The 14,929-nt window shown below is 40.9% G+C and overlaps 1 protein-coding gene across 1 annotated transcript in view; it reads left to right on the forward strand.

The window, feature by feature from the left end:
• The window catches only part of TEKT5 (tektin 5), a 64,425-nt gene that overhangs the window by 17,098 nt on the left and 32,398 nt on the right, over positions 1-14,929 (forward strand). Inside the window, exon 5 of the mRNA XM_073361406.1 lies at positions 3,499-3,721. Coding sequence (XP_073217507.1) covers positions 3,499-3,721 — 223 coding nt within the window. The remainder of the gene's footprint in view (positions 1-3,498; positions 3,722-14,929) is intronic.

Genomic DNA, 14,929 nt, shown 5'->3' on the forward strand with positions numbered 1-14,929 from the left:
CTCTGCACCTTTCCAGCTTTTATGCCTTGTTGGTGCCTTATTTTTCTTGTTGGATTTTCTTTAATTAAGCTAACTGTGGTTTTCCACAAAAGGATCTAGCTGCATCATTCCAATCACCCTGTAACTGCAAGGGATTCTTATCAATTTTCATTTGACAAGGGGAATGAATCATTGTCATATTTCGGGAGAAGTCAGAGGAAGGAGGTGCAACTAATCCCCTTGCTGAGAAGCTAACGCTGAAAACACATGAGATCAGAAAAGTAATGGTGTGGGAGAGAGAACTGGCTGACATGGCTCCTAACACACATTTACAATGGGGGTATAGGGAGGTCACGATCCAAATGAAGGGGTGAGCCTGTTGAAAATACACAGCTGCAGGGTATAGGAGGTTTGGATACTGAAAGTCAACCTACAATCTTGTTTTGACTTATCCCTCACACACCTATGATTTTTGGCGGGAAGCCATGCCAGTATCTACACACATCATCTGGACACAACCTCCCACGAATTCTAAATACACATGTTTGCAGCGACATCTGGTCAGAAGAACTCAGCTGGAACTGTATTCTGTTGGATTATGCAGTTCTGATGATATACAAACATTTTGTGAACGCCGGTCATTTTAGTCATAATTTAATTTTTGAAGAAAACCTGGGGAAAAAGAATTCCAACAGTGTTGAAATGTCCTATACTGACAGTCTCAGAATGAAACATTTCAGTCTTTCATTTTAAAATATTTCACTTCACATTTTTAAATTTTGTATTATATTATAATTAGTACAAAACAAAAATGAATGAAACATTTTAATAGTTTTGAAATGAGGTTTTGATCAACCTGAAAATAATTTTTGTGGGGAATTTTTCTTCATGGAGAATTTTGAAATTTCAGGTTTTGTGCCTATTTGGAATGACATCAAATTTCAAAATCTCATGTCCTTTCTGAGAGAGAACTTCTGCCCTCCATATAGCTCTATTTGCAGCACACAGAGCTTGGGAAGAGCTGAGACTGCACAATTTAGATCCAGATCCACACAAAGCCAGAGTTTGGTGATGTATTAATTTGGGATTATGGTTCATACTGTTCTGAAGATACAAACCAGCTGTGAAGTTTTGACATAAAACCAAACCTCCCTAAAGTTTGGGCAAGTACAGTATACTGCAAAAGGAATGTTAATGGGTGCCTGAACATTGGCTCTAAGCAGCACCATCTACACTTCCACTCAACCTATTTATCGGCTTTTCTCTGGCAGTCACTGTATTATCCAAGTGCCTCACCAATACTACCAAATTTCTCCTTAGTACCCTTGTGAGTTAGGCAAGTGGTGCTCTCAAATTGGGCTTGTCAGCCAGAAGTGGATTCTGCAGGCACCTGAGCAGAAGTCTTATGTGTACGTATACCATGATGCAGTTTGGATTGACGGTTGCCAAGGTTTTATCTCCATTTTACATATGGGGAATTGAGGCACAGGGGGAATTAAGTGAGTTGTCCAAGACCACACAGAAAGACTGGGGCAGAGGTGGGAATTGGAGCCAGTTCTTCTGAATCCCAGTTCAGGGCCTTAAGCACAATACTCTTGTTCCTCCTCCAACTCCAGTCTATGTATAGCAATTGCAGACTACCGCAGGCATTAGAAGCATGTAGGATGCCCTACAGGAATACAAGCACACAATCATTCACTTCTCTCTCCTTCCCAACAACTCATTGATTCCCCTGAATCATAGGTCAGGCTGAGTCAGGTAGTGCCTGGCTCCTGCATCCAAACGTGACCTATAACCCTTTGCACTAGTTGCAGCAGTGCTGCAGGGTGGCACTGCACTAGTGAGCACAAGGTTTCAGGGACCTGAGGTGAGAGATCAGAAACACTGTTAAAGAGGGGGATAAGTCAGCAGAAACTCCATGACTGAAAAAGAAGTTGGAGGCTACCCTCTTGTTGCATAAGCAGTGCTATTCCAGGAGCAAAGTCTCTTAGCCCTGGTCTACACTAGGCGGGGGGATCAATCTAAGTTACTAAGTTACTCAACTTCAACTACATGAATAACGTAGCTGAAGTCAAGACACTTAGATCGACTTATCATGGTATCTTCACTGCGGTGAGTCGACTGCTGCCACTCCCCCGTCAACTCTGCCTGCACCTCTCATGGCGGTGGAGTACAGGAGTCGATGGAAGAGCGTTCGGGGATCGATTTATTGTGTCTAGACTAGACGCGATAAATCGACCCCCGCTGGATTGATCGCTGCCCGCTGATCTGGCGGGTAGTGTAGACATACCCTTAGATGTGATGCTTTGGGGAAAGGAGGGGATACTTCACCTATGCACACCACCAACTCCTCCTACAGGCATCCAAAAAAGACTGAAATGCAAAAGGTCACAGAACTAGTTGTTTCACTAAAATGTAGTCTTCAAATCTGTCCCTCCTAAAATAATTACCAGGGGAGAAAAAGACCTTATACTTTGTCTGAGATACTTTAATGGCATGTTGGGTGAGGGAATCAGATTCTTTGTGCTGGACAAAATATGCCAAGTGCCAACTCAAATACACTGGGCATGAACTCAGATCGCTCTATACACTTGTTAAAGAGCAGGATAGGCATATAACGTTGACATATGTGCCTGATGTTGAAAAATTGTAATTTTGTGCTTAAGTATATGGAGGAAATTATGTAAGAACAGGTCATTCTTTAAAAAGCAAAACAAAAAGAAACTTAGCCTGGTAATGAAGTCAGATGCAATGAGACCTTAGATTGCCTGTCTTACAAGTGTTAACTGGAAAAAGGAAGATTTGTCTGTGGGATTAATGTAAATCACTTAACTTCCTGAAAGTTGGATAAATTTTCCATTCCTCCTCCTCCTGCTGCCTGAACTAGTTTTACATCCTTCTTTCCCTTTATTCTGACCTGTTTCAAACTTGTACATCTCTGGTGGTGCACTCAATGAATATAAATCCTTTGTATGTCAGCCACTTTCATACACATTTATACTTTTACAAGACAATTAATCTCTAAAGATGGTTCTTTGGCACTAAGGTACATCAGACAATGGATAACTGTCATTGGCTTGAGAATCTTACAAAATGGCTGTGCACTTTTTTTAACTGATATCTACTCCAAAACCCAAGAAAGCTATAGGAACACTGTATCCGATGAAGTGAGCTGTAGCTCACGAAAGCTCATGCTCAAATAAATTGGTTAGTCTCTAAGGTGCCATAAGTACTCCTTTTCTTTTTGCGAAGACAGACTAACACGGCTGTTACTCTGAAAACTGTAAAAGCAGTAGCTCTTCTGAAAGTTTGTTCAAAATTGAAAACATTTTTCTGTTTCTCCTGCACAAACTGGTTCCAGTGTGGAACAATAAGATAATGGAATGAGCCCCCCAAGTTAGCTCATGCATTTAAGTGTTTAATTCATTAAGTGCTTTGCAGTTGTGGTAATTGAATGCAAGCCTCTTTTCGGCTGAGGACTTCATTCTTTTCCTCTCAGTTCAAATTGTTTTCTTCCAGAGTTTCAGTTCCTGAGACATGGGCAAAGTTCAGTGATGACAATATCAGGCACTCTCAGAATGCACGGGCCAACTCCATCAAGCTCCGTGAAGAAACAGAAAACACACTGGAGAATGTATCTGAGGAAATGTGGAAGCAATTTACTGATACCAACTTGGCCTTTACCAATCGCATTGCTGAAATAGCTGATACAAAGAACAAACTACAAACACACCTTGCTAAGGTAAGAAAATGACTGCAGAAGTAATAGGGGTTGGAAGCTACAAGGTATATGATTCAGGACAGAAAGAACCAGAGTTTTAATTGGTGAGGTAAATATTCAACTAAAAGCACCTTTGTTGGCACATTACTAAATAGCTTTACTAATGTTCTCCAAATGGGATCACAAGTTGCATTTAGAGCCATAAGAAGAGCTGTTAGCATAGCAGCAAAATAAGATTTTACTGCACCACAAAGCCATAATGCAAAATGTGCCTCAGGAGATACACTATGATGCTGCTTGAAGCTGGAATGTCAGAGGAAGGAGGAGGAGTAAGAAAGTGACTTAAGCACTGCCTCTTTTTGCTAATTGACATTAATTAAAAAATGCAAGCAAATGCAAGGTATTTTAGGACCGTAAGGATTTCAAGGCCCCTGACAGAGTACATATTTTTGAACAGCTTTTGTTTGATTAATATTTTGCTTTGTTTTTTTGTTCATGGTGCATTAACCTTGGAGACAAATCAAACAGAAAGTACCAAAAATCCTACAAGCAGCAGCATGCCTCAATTTTGGAAGAAGGGGAAGATTTTAATATTGCATATTTATTTTAAAGCAACAAGGGGAAAGCCCACACATAACATTTATTTTAACTTACGTATTTTTAAATTTTAATTATGAATTTTCATTAATCTAGTTCAGGGAAAACTGAGAATTCTGGACAGGCAAAACCAGTGCCCATGTGGGCTTTTTAACTTTGTAGATTTCTTTCATTTTATAACCGGGACTAGTAAAACAGGCGGAAGAAGATTATGGATGACAGACCAAGGTTAGCCCTCTAGCCACATACTTTTCTTATCCTGAAGACCTTTCTGCACCCATAATTCCAATTGCCAGGTGCAATGATTGTGAGATCAACCCATTTTTATTTTCTTCTGCAAGTCAAGTCACCCTTGACTTACAGAAGCTCCCCCAAGGCCTTCATGCTATCTCATTTAGTTCCAGACTCTCAGAACTCTTACATTGACCTGAATTATTTAATCCTTCACTCTTTCATTAATAATTTAGCACACAAAGTTAATAATTTAAGTGAGCAATAAATCCTCATTAAAAGAGACTTCTTGAATTTATGCAAAGGAAAAAGAGATTATGTAATAGCTAGCAGAGAAGTTTCATTTTTCTGTGCAGGAATCTTTTTTGGTTGTTTTATTGGCAACAATAACAAAATCTGCATTATTGTTTAGGGTCAAGCTTTCCAGGGGCCTGAAGTGGTTTGTAAATTGTAGCTGCAAAAACACAAACTTGCAGCACATATGCCAAACAAACTGGGTAGAGACTTTCCTCAATTTTCTCACCCAAATCAGAAGCTGGCTTGAGGCCTTTCTAGGTTTTGGAGAATAAAAATATTACATTTCTCTTGTTTGAAGACTGCCCTCTGATTTATTAGGATTATAAAATGCCACTACAGTCTTCAGCAATTCATGCTCAAAGTTGTTCCATCCCCTTTGATATAAATATCTCTCCCACATCCTTAACCTAAGTTACAGCTTGGGTGTGCTCTGAAAAATAGTCTACTGTTCTTTGGTGGATCAGACAATCTGACTTTTCAAACATGACTTACCTCTCTCCTTCACACTTATACAAACCCTGGATGGTATTTAAATAGCCAGTTTTGTATTTAAATTCCATCTTTGTTAGCTTCGCAGTAATTCTTTTCAGTATTAGTTGATTAGCTAAAACATGTAGAACAAAGTCAACAAGAGATACTGTCTCTGTACTGATAGATATATGTTGACTGGAATCTTGTTAAATTGTCCCTCACTGGGATCCGTTCGTCCGACTTCAGTTAGACTAGCTAGGTTCTCCATGAAAAGCCTCTTTCTCTTGCAAAGATGACAAGTTTTCTTGTTTGCTTCAACGTGCATTTGGAAACAATAGGGCTTTTCCTGCCATCCTGTTTGCCTGAAGTTGTAGAAATTATTAGTATTAAAGTAGAGTAAAGAGTATCCATAGGAATACAAAGTGATATCAGCAACCTGTCACATGGTGATAGGGATATTATCAAACAATCTCCTACATTTGAAATATACCTGAAACATTCACTACAGTCTAGATGAAAAACTTAAAATTGGAGTTCTTTTTTAAAATCAAGTTTAGAAAACTGTGATTTGTGTCCCCGTAACACTACAGTTCTTTTCAGTAACTTGCTATATGAAATCTGAAGAAAGTAACATTCAGTTTACATAAGGAAGTTATTATTTTGTATGTTACATGTTGGAAAGGAAAGTCTGCAGAGTTCTTTAGAAAATTGCATTGTTTTCTCTCTCTTTAAAGAATCCCTCTGGTGTAAGTATGAGTTACCAAGAGTTGGTGAGATATAGTGCTAATAATTAACATTTACATAGCACCAATAGATTAGTCATCCTACAATCTCCCAAGTTGTCTGAAGGTAATTACAACAGAATACAAAAGAAAAGTACAACACATGCTTGGGATATGTTAAAGAAAACTGGTAGTTGGTGCCAAGTTTGGGTTCAAGGTTATGTTTCTGTTTTTCTTTAGCTTGACATTTTCATATGCTTATTTTGTTAAGCCGCTCACAGTTTCAATGTATCTTTCCAATTTGTCATCACATATTTCAGGACAACAAACCAGAGCTTCAGAGAGTCTCTAGCCTAGTGACAGGTTTCAGAGTAACAGCCGTGTTAGTCTGTATTCGCAAAAAGAAAAGGAGTACTTGTGGCACCTTAGAGACTAACCAATTTATTAGAGCATAAGCTTTCGTGAGCTACAGCTCACTTCCTCAGATGCATATCGTGGAAACTGCAGCAGGCTTTATATATACACAGAGAATATTTCATTCTCTGTGTATATATAAAGCCTGCTGCAGTTTCCACGATATGCATCTGAGGAAGTGAGCTGTAGCTCACGAAAGCTTATGCTCTAATAAATTGGTTAGTCTCTAAGGTGCCACAAGTACTCCTTTTCTTCTAGCCTAGTGGTAATTCACTGCACTGCCATATAAGAACTCTAGCTTTGATACCTGACCCTAGTTCATTGTTCCAAAGACAGCACTTAAGGAAAGGGAAAGTGTCTGGGGTCACTTAGCAAATCCTTTGTTAGAGATGGTTGATCGGATTTGATGGGGATTCTGTCCATGCTCTTTGTCCTTAAGGATGGTGGCTATGACACTATCTCAAGAGTACGGGTGTAGATGTAAGGAGGAGAGAAAGCGAGAGCAGGGATGAAAAAGAACTACCTGCTGAACAGTTTGGTATATTTTAGCTGTAGTTAAGGCTAGAAGACATGCCCTTTTTCCTGAACCCTGAGAATGTGTCATAAAAGATAACAATGACGTAAGAACTGGACCTAGAAGGTGCCAGGCATTTGACAAGCTAACAAAGGGGAAGGGGCACTGACCAACAGCTGCCAAAACCTATGACCAAGCTTCCTCATTGCCTTTGTTCTGCCTTTGGTCTATGATTCTTCTGAAAAGCAGTTATTCATGATTCTGTTTAAATCTACTAGTCATTAGACAATGAGTTGCAGAGACACTTCATGTTAAAAATCCTTCTCCTTTCAGTTTGTTTTTGCATTCATTTCTCAAGAAATGAATACAACTAGTAAAACCTTTTGCTTGTGTGCCAAATTCTTTCCCCAACTCAGCAGGCTAGCTTTATGAACTGGGGAAGCGAGTGTTCTTTGAAAAGGTTTGCTATCTTGGAACCAGTTAGAGTTATTTATTTAATGAGGTCTGGAACCCATTTCTGAATCCCAGATATTTTTCGTCTTTGCAAAGCGGCAGAATCTCTTCCAGACAAACACAGCCAGTCCCTCATGTTCCTTCTAAAACCACTACCTTGACAGAGGAAAGGACCAACAAATATCTAAAAGGGCCAATACCATGGGTGTGGGGATGCAACTGATCCTCTGATGCATTGTTGCATTTGTGTTCTGTTTTGTATCACTTGTGTAAAAAAAAAAAAGTCAGTGAAAATTCAGACCCCTAAAGATCTTTAATCTCTCAACCCCTGGTCCATTGGGTGTGTTTTAAACACACAGTCCTGGATGAACAGCTTATATCTTACTCTGTGAACTTCATGTAATGCCTCTGAAAACTTAGTTGGTTTCCTTTGGAATTAGGCTTCTTGTAAAAACTGATCTAATTAGACGTATAAAATCTTGGATCAATGCATTACACTGGCGTAGGGCTGTCTGTAACTGATACTGTAGTGGTGACTATGTTGTGCGCTGTGGTTAGTACATACAGTTTCTGCCTTCAAAATGATTCTACTGGTCTGAAAGCTTTTACTTGTTTGATATTCCTAATATAATGGGGAATGCCAGTTGAACTGGTAAAAACAAAAACTTGTAGAAATTGCACCCATTGGACCTTTCCACCAACTTAATCTAAATAAGTAAATCCCACAAGGAAATTCTGCCTATTTTACTTTTGCCCTGTACAAAGTCTCACTTGCTTATTACACTTCTCCATTTAAATTGCATGGCCACAACATGTCACTTTCTGCCTGCCTCTATATCTTGTCTCTTCACTGAGAAGGCAAATTACTACCCTTCATCTTCACATGTGCAGATGTTACCATTTCTGCTCCTAGATCAGTGGAACTGGCCCATGACCTCATCACAAGAGCATTGTGCACTGTTTCACAATTTAGTGAGCATGCAGCATGGCTGCCATTGTTAGCTGGAGAATAACGGCAGTGACAGAAGATCGTCCTCCATTTGGAAGGTTGAGCTCTGTGCTGCAGGTTGTAGCCAACACCAGCTTTTTGTTGCTATTATTAGAATTGTGTAACATTTAGATAAACATAATGTTAAATACAAGCTCTCTGCGTTCTAGTAAAGACACCATTGCAGTGGGCATGATTCTTTTCTTTTGGACCATAAAACTGGGGATAATACCAGGGGATACTGAGGTGCTGAAGGGTTAATGTCTAGCTATTCCACCTGGAAGCAGGCGGGGCACACCCTGACTGTTTCCTAGGAGCAATGCACACATTGCTCTATCCAAGGACAAGGGCTAGATATGAACCCTGAGAACTTGATTGTTTGGACAGCAACTGTGGGAGGTTTCTTTAGCCTGGGCTCAAGGCCTGAGAACCAGGATTGTAGTAGATAGAGGATGGTAACTAAGCATATGAATCAACGTCATACATTCCTTTGTGTAGCAGTGTGTAATGCTTAGGGGGAGAAATATAATAAAAGGAGAAGGTGGAAGGCGGGGGGGCAGAACAGCCCATCTCCGCTGACCAGCCTGTTTGCTTGCATAAAGCTGTGTTCTGTCTCATCACTGAACCGCAACAAGGTGCATTATGACAGGTTTCAGAGTAACAGCCGTGTTAGTCTGTATTCGCAAAAAGAAAAGGAGTACTTGTGGCACCTTAGAGACTAACCAATTTATTTGAGCATAAGCTTTCGTGAGCTACAGCTCACTTCATCGGATGCGTACTGTGGAAAGTGTAGAAGATCTTTTTATATACACACAAAGCATGAAAAAATACCTCCTCCCACCCCACTCTCTGGAGGAGGTATTTTTTCATGCTTTGTGTGTATATAAAAAGATCTTCTACACTTTCCACAGTATGCATCCGATGAAGTGAGCTGTAGCTCACGAAAGCTTGTGCTCAAATAAATTGGTTAGTCTCTAAGGTGCCACAGGTATTCCTTTTCTTTTTGAGGTGCATTAGCAGAGCGGTGTGGAAAACCTGTTCAGCTCCTGCCTGTTCCATGGTAAGGCTGGCTTTGTAACCACCCTCCCATGTACATCCCTGGCATTTGCGTGCAAGAAGAATGTCATTGCCCCAACCCACTGCTTAGAGAACTCAACTACAAAAAAGCACACAGACATTGCTATGGTGTGTTACAGCATTGCTTTTCAGATGTGCACAGGCTATGTTCTGCCACCCTTACTTATGCTGGACAGCACCATGCTCCACAAGGGAGGAGGTATTAGGACTCTTCCCAAAGTATGGCACTATTTACTTAGTGCTAGATTGTGGGGAGGAATCTGGCCCAAAGCATTTAAGTGGTTTGGCATAGGCTGGCATTTTAGGTGTTTTTCATACCGGAATGTCAAAAACACAGGAAAATTACAAAGGGGAACAAACCTGCACTGGTCAGGAGATGGACTGATATTCTAAGACATCTTCATTTCCAGTGTCTATGATTCTGTGTGATGTTTAGTTCCTGTCTCATCCTGAGCTCCCTGCAATGTCAGTGGCTGGAGCATGGCAGGTATGCTTAAGGTCACAAGACTGAGTCAAAGCCTCACACCCCACTTGGCCAGGTGCAGAGTCTCCCTGACAGGAGGACTTGGAGATGAGAATGAGAGGGCCAATTCGGCTCCAATGAAAGTAGGCTGGTAAATCCCTTAACAGGTTATTTTAAGATGTAAAGTGGCTAGAAAGATCAGTAGGTTTGTTCTGTAGTTTTAAGTTGACAGTTGACAGTACGTTTGTTCTGTAGTTTTAAGTTGACAAAGTTGCAAAGCTTCTTTATCCCTTGCTTTTTTTCTTTCATTCAATGGTTTTCTATTTGCCTGAGCCACCCCTTTTTCATTGCCCTGCCCTACAAGAGTGAACCCAGGTCTCTTGGTGTTTTGAGGAGAAGCCATGGAGAAACTCTGGTGCTTGAAATGTAAAAGCTAGGTAGATCAAAACCAGTGGCCGTGTCTGTACGAACACCCAGACAGCATCTATACTAGGTTTTGGTGCTCTTCTTCTCCCAGCCATGGCTGCTGAAGGGTGCATGAGACCAAGGGCAGCATTGTCTGAGACTCTCTTTTAAAACGGTGTTTGCTATTCTCTCCTATTTCTGACTCTGCTAGTTTCTTCTATGCAGCACAAAGTCTGAAGTCCTTCCTTAGCCAAAACTCATTGAAGTCATCAGAAATTTGCTGGAATAAGAACTAAACACCACACAGGATTTGGCACCACCTGAATTCTGTGTCTCCTAATCCTTCAGGGCTAAAGTTTGCACCCTGATTTACTTGATACAATCTGTCTCATAACATATATAGCCTTCATAACCTCTGTGTACTTCAGTGGAGATCCTTTCCCAGACAGGAGCCAGTCCCAAGAGTTCCTAAGCACCACCGTTTAGAAGTTGACAATGCTCAGCATTTCAGGCCCAGAGTGCCTACTCCTGTTCTCATTGAACGTAAGAACGGCCATACTGGGTCAGACCAATGATCCATCTAGCACAGTATCCTGTCTCGGACACTGTCTAGTAACAGAGCTTCAAGGGAAGTGTACAGAACAAAGCAATTTTAGAGAGAGTTTCACCCCTTCTTCCTTTCCCAGCTTCTGGCAGTCAGAGATTTTAGGGTTGCCCTCAGCATGGGGTTACACTGTCTACCATCTTGACTAATAGCCACTGAAGGATCTATCCTCCATGAATTTATCTAGTTTTTTTAACCCTGCTATACGTTTGGCCATCACAGCATCTCACAGCACTCGAGTTCCACATGTTAAATGTGCGTTATATGAAAAAGTTCTTTCCCTTGTTTGTATTAAACTGCTCGCTATGAATTTAGGTGGGTGGCACCTGGTTTTTGTATTGTGAGAAAGGGTAAATAATATTCTCTAATCACTTTCCCCCCCACACCATTCATGATTTTATAGATCTTGATCATATCCTCCCTTAATCATCTCTTTTCTAAGTTGAACAGCCCTAATCTTTTTAGTCTCCCCTCGGATGGAAGTCATTCCATACCTTTGATTATCTTTGTTGCCCTTCTCTGAACCTTTTCTAGTTCCATTATATCCTTTTTGAGATAGGGCAACCAGAACTGGACACAGTATTCAAGGTGTGGGTGCACCATAGAATTATATAGGAGTACCGTATATACTTGTTCATAAGCCGAATATTTTTGCTAAAAAAGTGATGCATCAAAGAGTGGGGGTCGGCTTATAAACAGGTCTACACCAAAATTTGATGATTTTAAACCCTATGAAATCATTGAATTGAATATCTAATACATTGTCATTTTATTTACCTGGAGCGTCTGCAGGCATGGAGCCCCTCAGTTCCCTGTGGCCGTGGTTTGGTGTTCCCAGCCAATGGAAGCTGCGGGAAGTGGCACCACTTCCCACAGCTCCCCTTGGCTGGGAACGGCAAACTGCGGCCACTGGCAGCTGAGGGGTTCCATGTCTGTGAATGCTCCAGGTAAACAAAATGTCCTGACCCGCCAGCAGCTTACCCTGATGGGCCAGGAGCCAAAGTTTGCCAACTCCTGAAATATAGGGTCGGCTTATAAAAGGGTCATACAGTTTTTACTATTTTTACCTATGCATCTTGGGGGGGGTCAGCTTAAAAATGAACAGGCTAATGAATGAGTATACATGGTATATATCTACCACTTTCCTAATAGGTCCTAACATTCTCCTAGCCTCTTTGACCACAGCTGTGTATTGAGCTGAAGTTTTCAGAGAATTATCCACAATATGCTAAGATCTCTTTCTTGAGCAGTAACAGCTCATTTAGACCCTATTGTTATGTGTGTGTAGTTGGCATTATTTTTTTCCCAGTGTGCATTACTTTGTCCTTATCAATGTTGAATTTCATCTGCCATTTTCATAGAATCATAGGAGTGGAAGGGACCTCAAGAGGGCATCTCGGCCAGTCCCCTACACTCATGGCAGGACTAAGTATTACCTAGACCAGGGGTTCTCAACCTTCTTTTCCCCTGAGGTCCCCCCTCACATGCAATAAAAACTCCATGGCCCACCAGTGCCACAACAATTGCTTTTCTGCATACAAAAGCCAGGGCCGGGGTTAGGGGATTTTGTTGCCCAGTCACTCAGGTTTGTGAAATCCCCCAGTAATTCTTTGCAGTCAGCTTTGGACTGAACTATCTTGAATAATTTCATGTCATGTGAAAACTATGCCACTTCACTATTCCTTCCCTTTTCCAGATCATTAATGAATATGTTAAATAGCACAGGTCCCAGTACAGAAGCTTGGGGGACCCCAATGTTTACCTCTCTCCATTGTGAAAACTGACCATTTATTCCTGCTCTTTGTTTCCTACCTATTAACGAGTTACTGATAGATGAGAGGACCTTCCATGTTACCCCATGACTACTTAATTTCCTTAAGAGCCTTTGGTGAGGGACCTTGTCAAAGGCTTTCCAAAAATCGAATTACATTATATCACCTGGATCACCCTTGTCCACATGCTTGTTGACTCCTCAAAGAATTCTAATAGATTGGTAAGGTATGACTTCCCATTACAAAGGCCATGTTGACCCTTCCCCAACAAATTGTGTTCATCTATGTGTCTGATAATTCTGCTTTTTACTATAGTTTTTACCGATTTTGCTGGTACTGAAGTTAGGCTTACCAGCCTGTAATTGCCATGATCACCTCTGGAGCCCTTTTAAAAAACTGGCATTACATTAGCTACCTTTCAGTCATCTGGTACAGAGGCTTGTTTCAATGATAGGTTACATACTACAGTTAGGAGTTCTGCAGTATGGGCGAATACCATCTGGTGACTTATTACTGTTTAATTCATGAATTTGTTCTAAACCCTCTTCTACTGACACATCGATGTGGGACAGTAATGCAGTTTTGTCAAAGTTAATAGAAGTTCTGCTACTGAACTCAGCAGCTGCAGACTGAACCTTCTGTTTCCTTCCAAAAGAATACTGAGTTTGTGTTTTTAAAATACAAAGTGTGGAGACAAACTGGGCTCCTCTAGTATTCTGTTTAGCTTCCCGGTTCTAGAATATACTTTTTTACGAAGACCAGTCCTGCACACACTATTGCAAATGAGATCTCATTTACTCTAGTTACTTACACTCTAAAGGTACATTTAATGTATCTATGCAATGAAGATTTTTTCCTCCAGTTTTTCTTACGTCAAGCACTACACCAAAAGTTTTGCCAGGAACTTGCCCAACAGTGACAACTTCTCCAACTCTGGCATCCATAAGGTAACAAACTATACAAGGCTCAGGGTAATGACTACACAGTAACTCATCTGTATTTGAAAGTATTCGGTCTCCTACCAGCACTGCTGGTGCGTTACCAGGCATTCTAGTCTCTTATCAAAGATGAGTGCTCTACACAATATGTTCCCTCTTAGGGAAATGATCATGAGAAAAAGATTATGTAGTACAATTAAAAGATGGAGAATAAAACTGCACTCCTTCTCCCATGGCAGTCAATGGAAGTTTTGTCATCGACATCAACCCAGGTAGGATCACATCACGGGAGCGTAGCTACTAGCCCTCTCCATTCAGATGTAGCGCAGTTAAACTCCGCTGTTCCCAACAGACTCCACAAAGTTTACCTTAAATCAACTTCAAAATACTTAAGGTTGTAACATCAAGGAACGCATCTAAGAACTTATTATTGTGTGTTTTGGAAAACAGATTTTGTGGATTTGATAAGGTTATATAAAGAGCACAGAGGGAAACCCCCCCACCAAATCTACTGGCTCAGCCCTTGCCTCTTTGCTGCATTACTTTAGTTCTGCAGGATCAAGTGCTTTCAATTTCTAGTCACCAGACACCACACAGGATTAAAATGATCCATGCAGTTTCATTTTACAGGATAGATCAATTGTTCTACCACATTTCTGACTGTAAAAACTGAACTAATTTGCATTCAGTCAGAGGAACAAGAGAGGAAATTGCAGACATCTTGTCTTAGCAAAGATCAGCTTTGTACTTACCCTTTATGCTGTTGGAGACTTGGTTATTTGTCTGAACCCTAAAAATGGTCAGGATCCAAATTCAGAGCAAACATCCAAGCCAGTGGGAAGGAAGTCTCATAAGAACACTTGTAGGTCAGTAAGTCTGCTTTCATTCTTACATTTTCTGTCCAGCTGCTGTTTCCTGTTACCCTTACTTCACCTGGGACTCTCCCTAATCATTGACTTATTCTGGAAGTGGGCCATAGGTTCCCATCCATGGGATTTTCAGTGTGTGCTAACTAACTGCTCCTTTCCAGTACTTCTTTTGGGGAAGCTGCCAGGTGAGCCTAACACATCCATAGTCCAACAGGAGTCTTTCAGGAGCTGATTTGCATGGGGAAATAGTACAGACTCATTAAGTTGCTTTTTTACAGCATGGAACAGGAAACTATTAGGACAAGAAAAATGGTCCCTTGACAGCCAGTGAGTTTCCTTCTGGTTCACTGTGGAGCTTCTGTATAGAAGAGTCCCCTGACCCCCTCGAGCCTGGTTTTCTGTTACAGTTCTAAG

Source organism: Lepidochelys kempii, chromosome 10 (assembly GCF_965140285.1).
Source record: "Lepidochelys kempii isolate rLepKem1 chromosome 10, rLepKem1.hap1, whole genome shotgun sequence".
Lineage (NCBI taxonomy): Eukaryota > Metazoa > Chordata > Testudines > Cheloniidae > Lepidochelys > Lepidochelys kempii.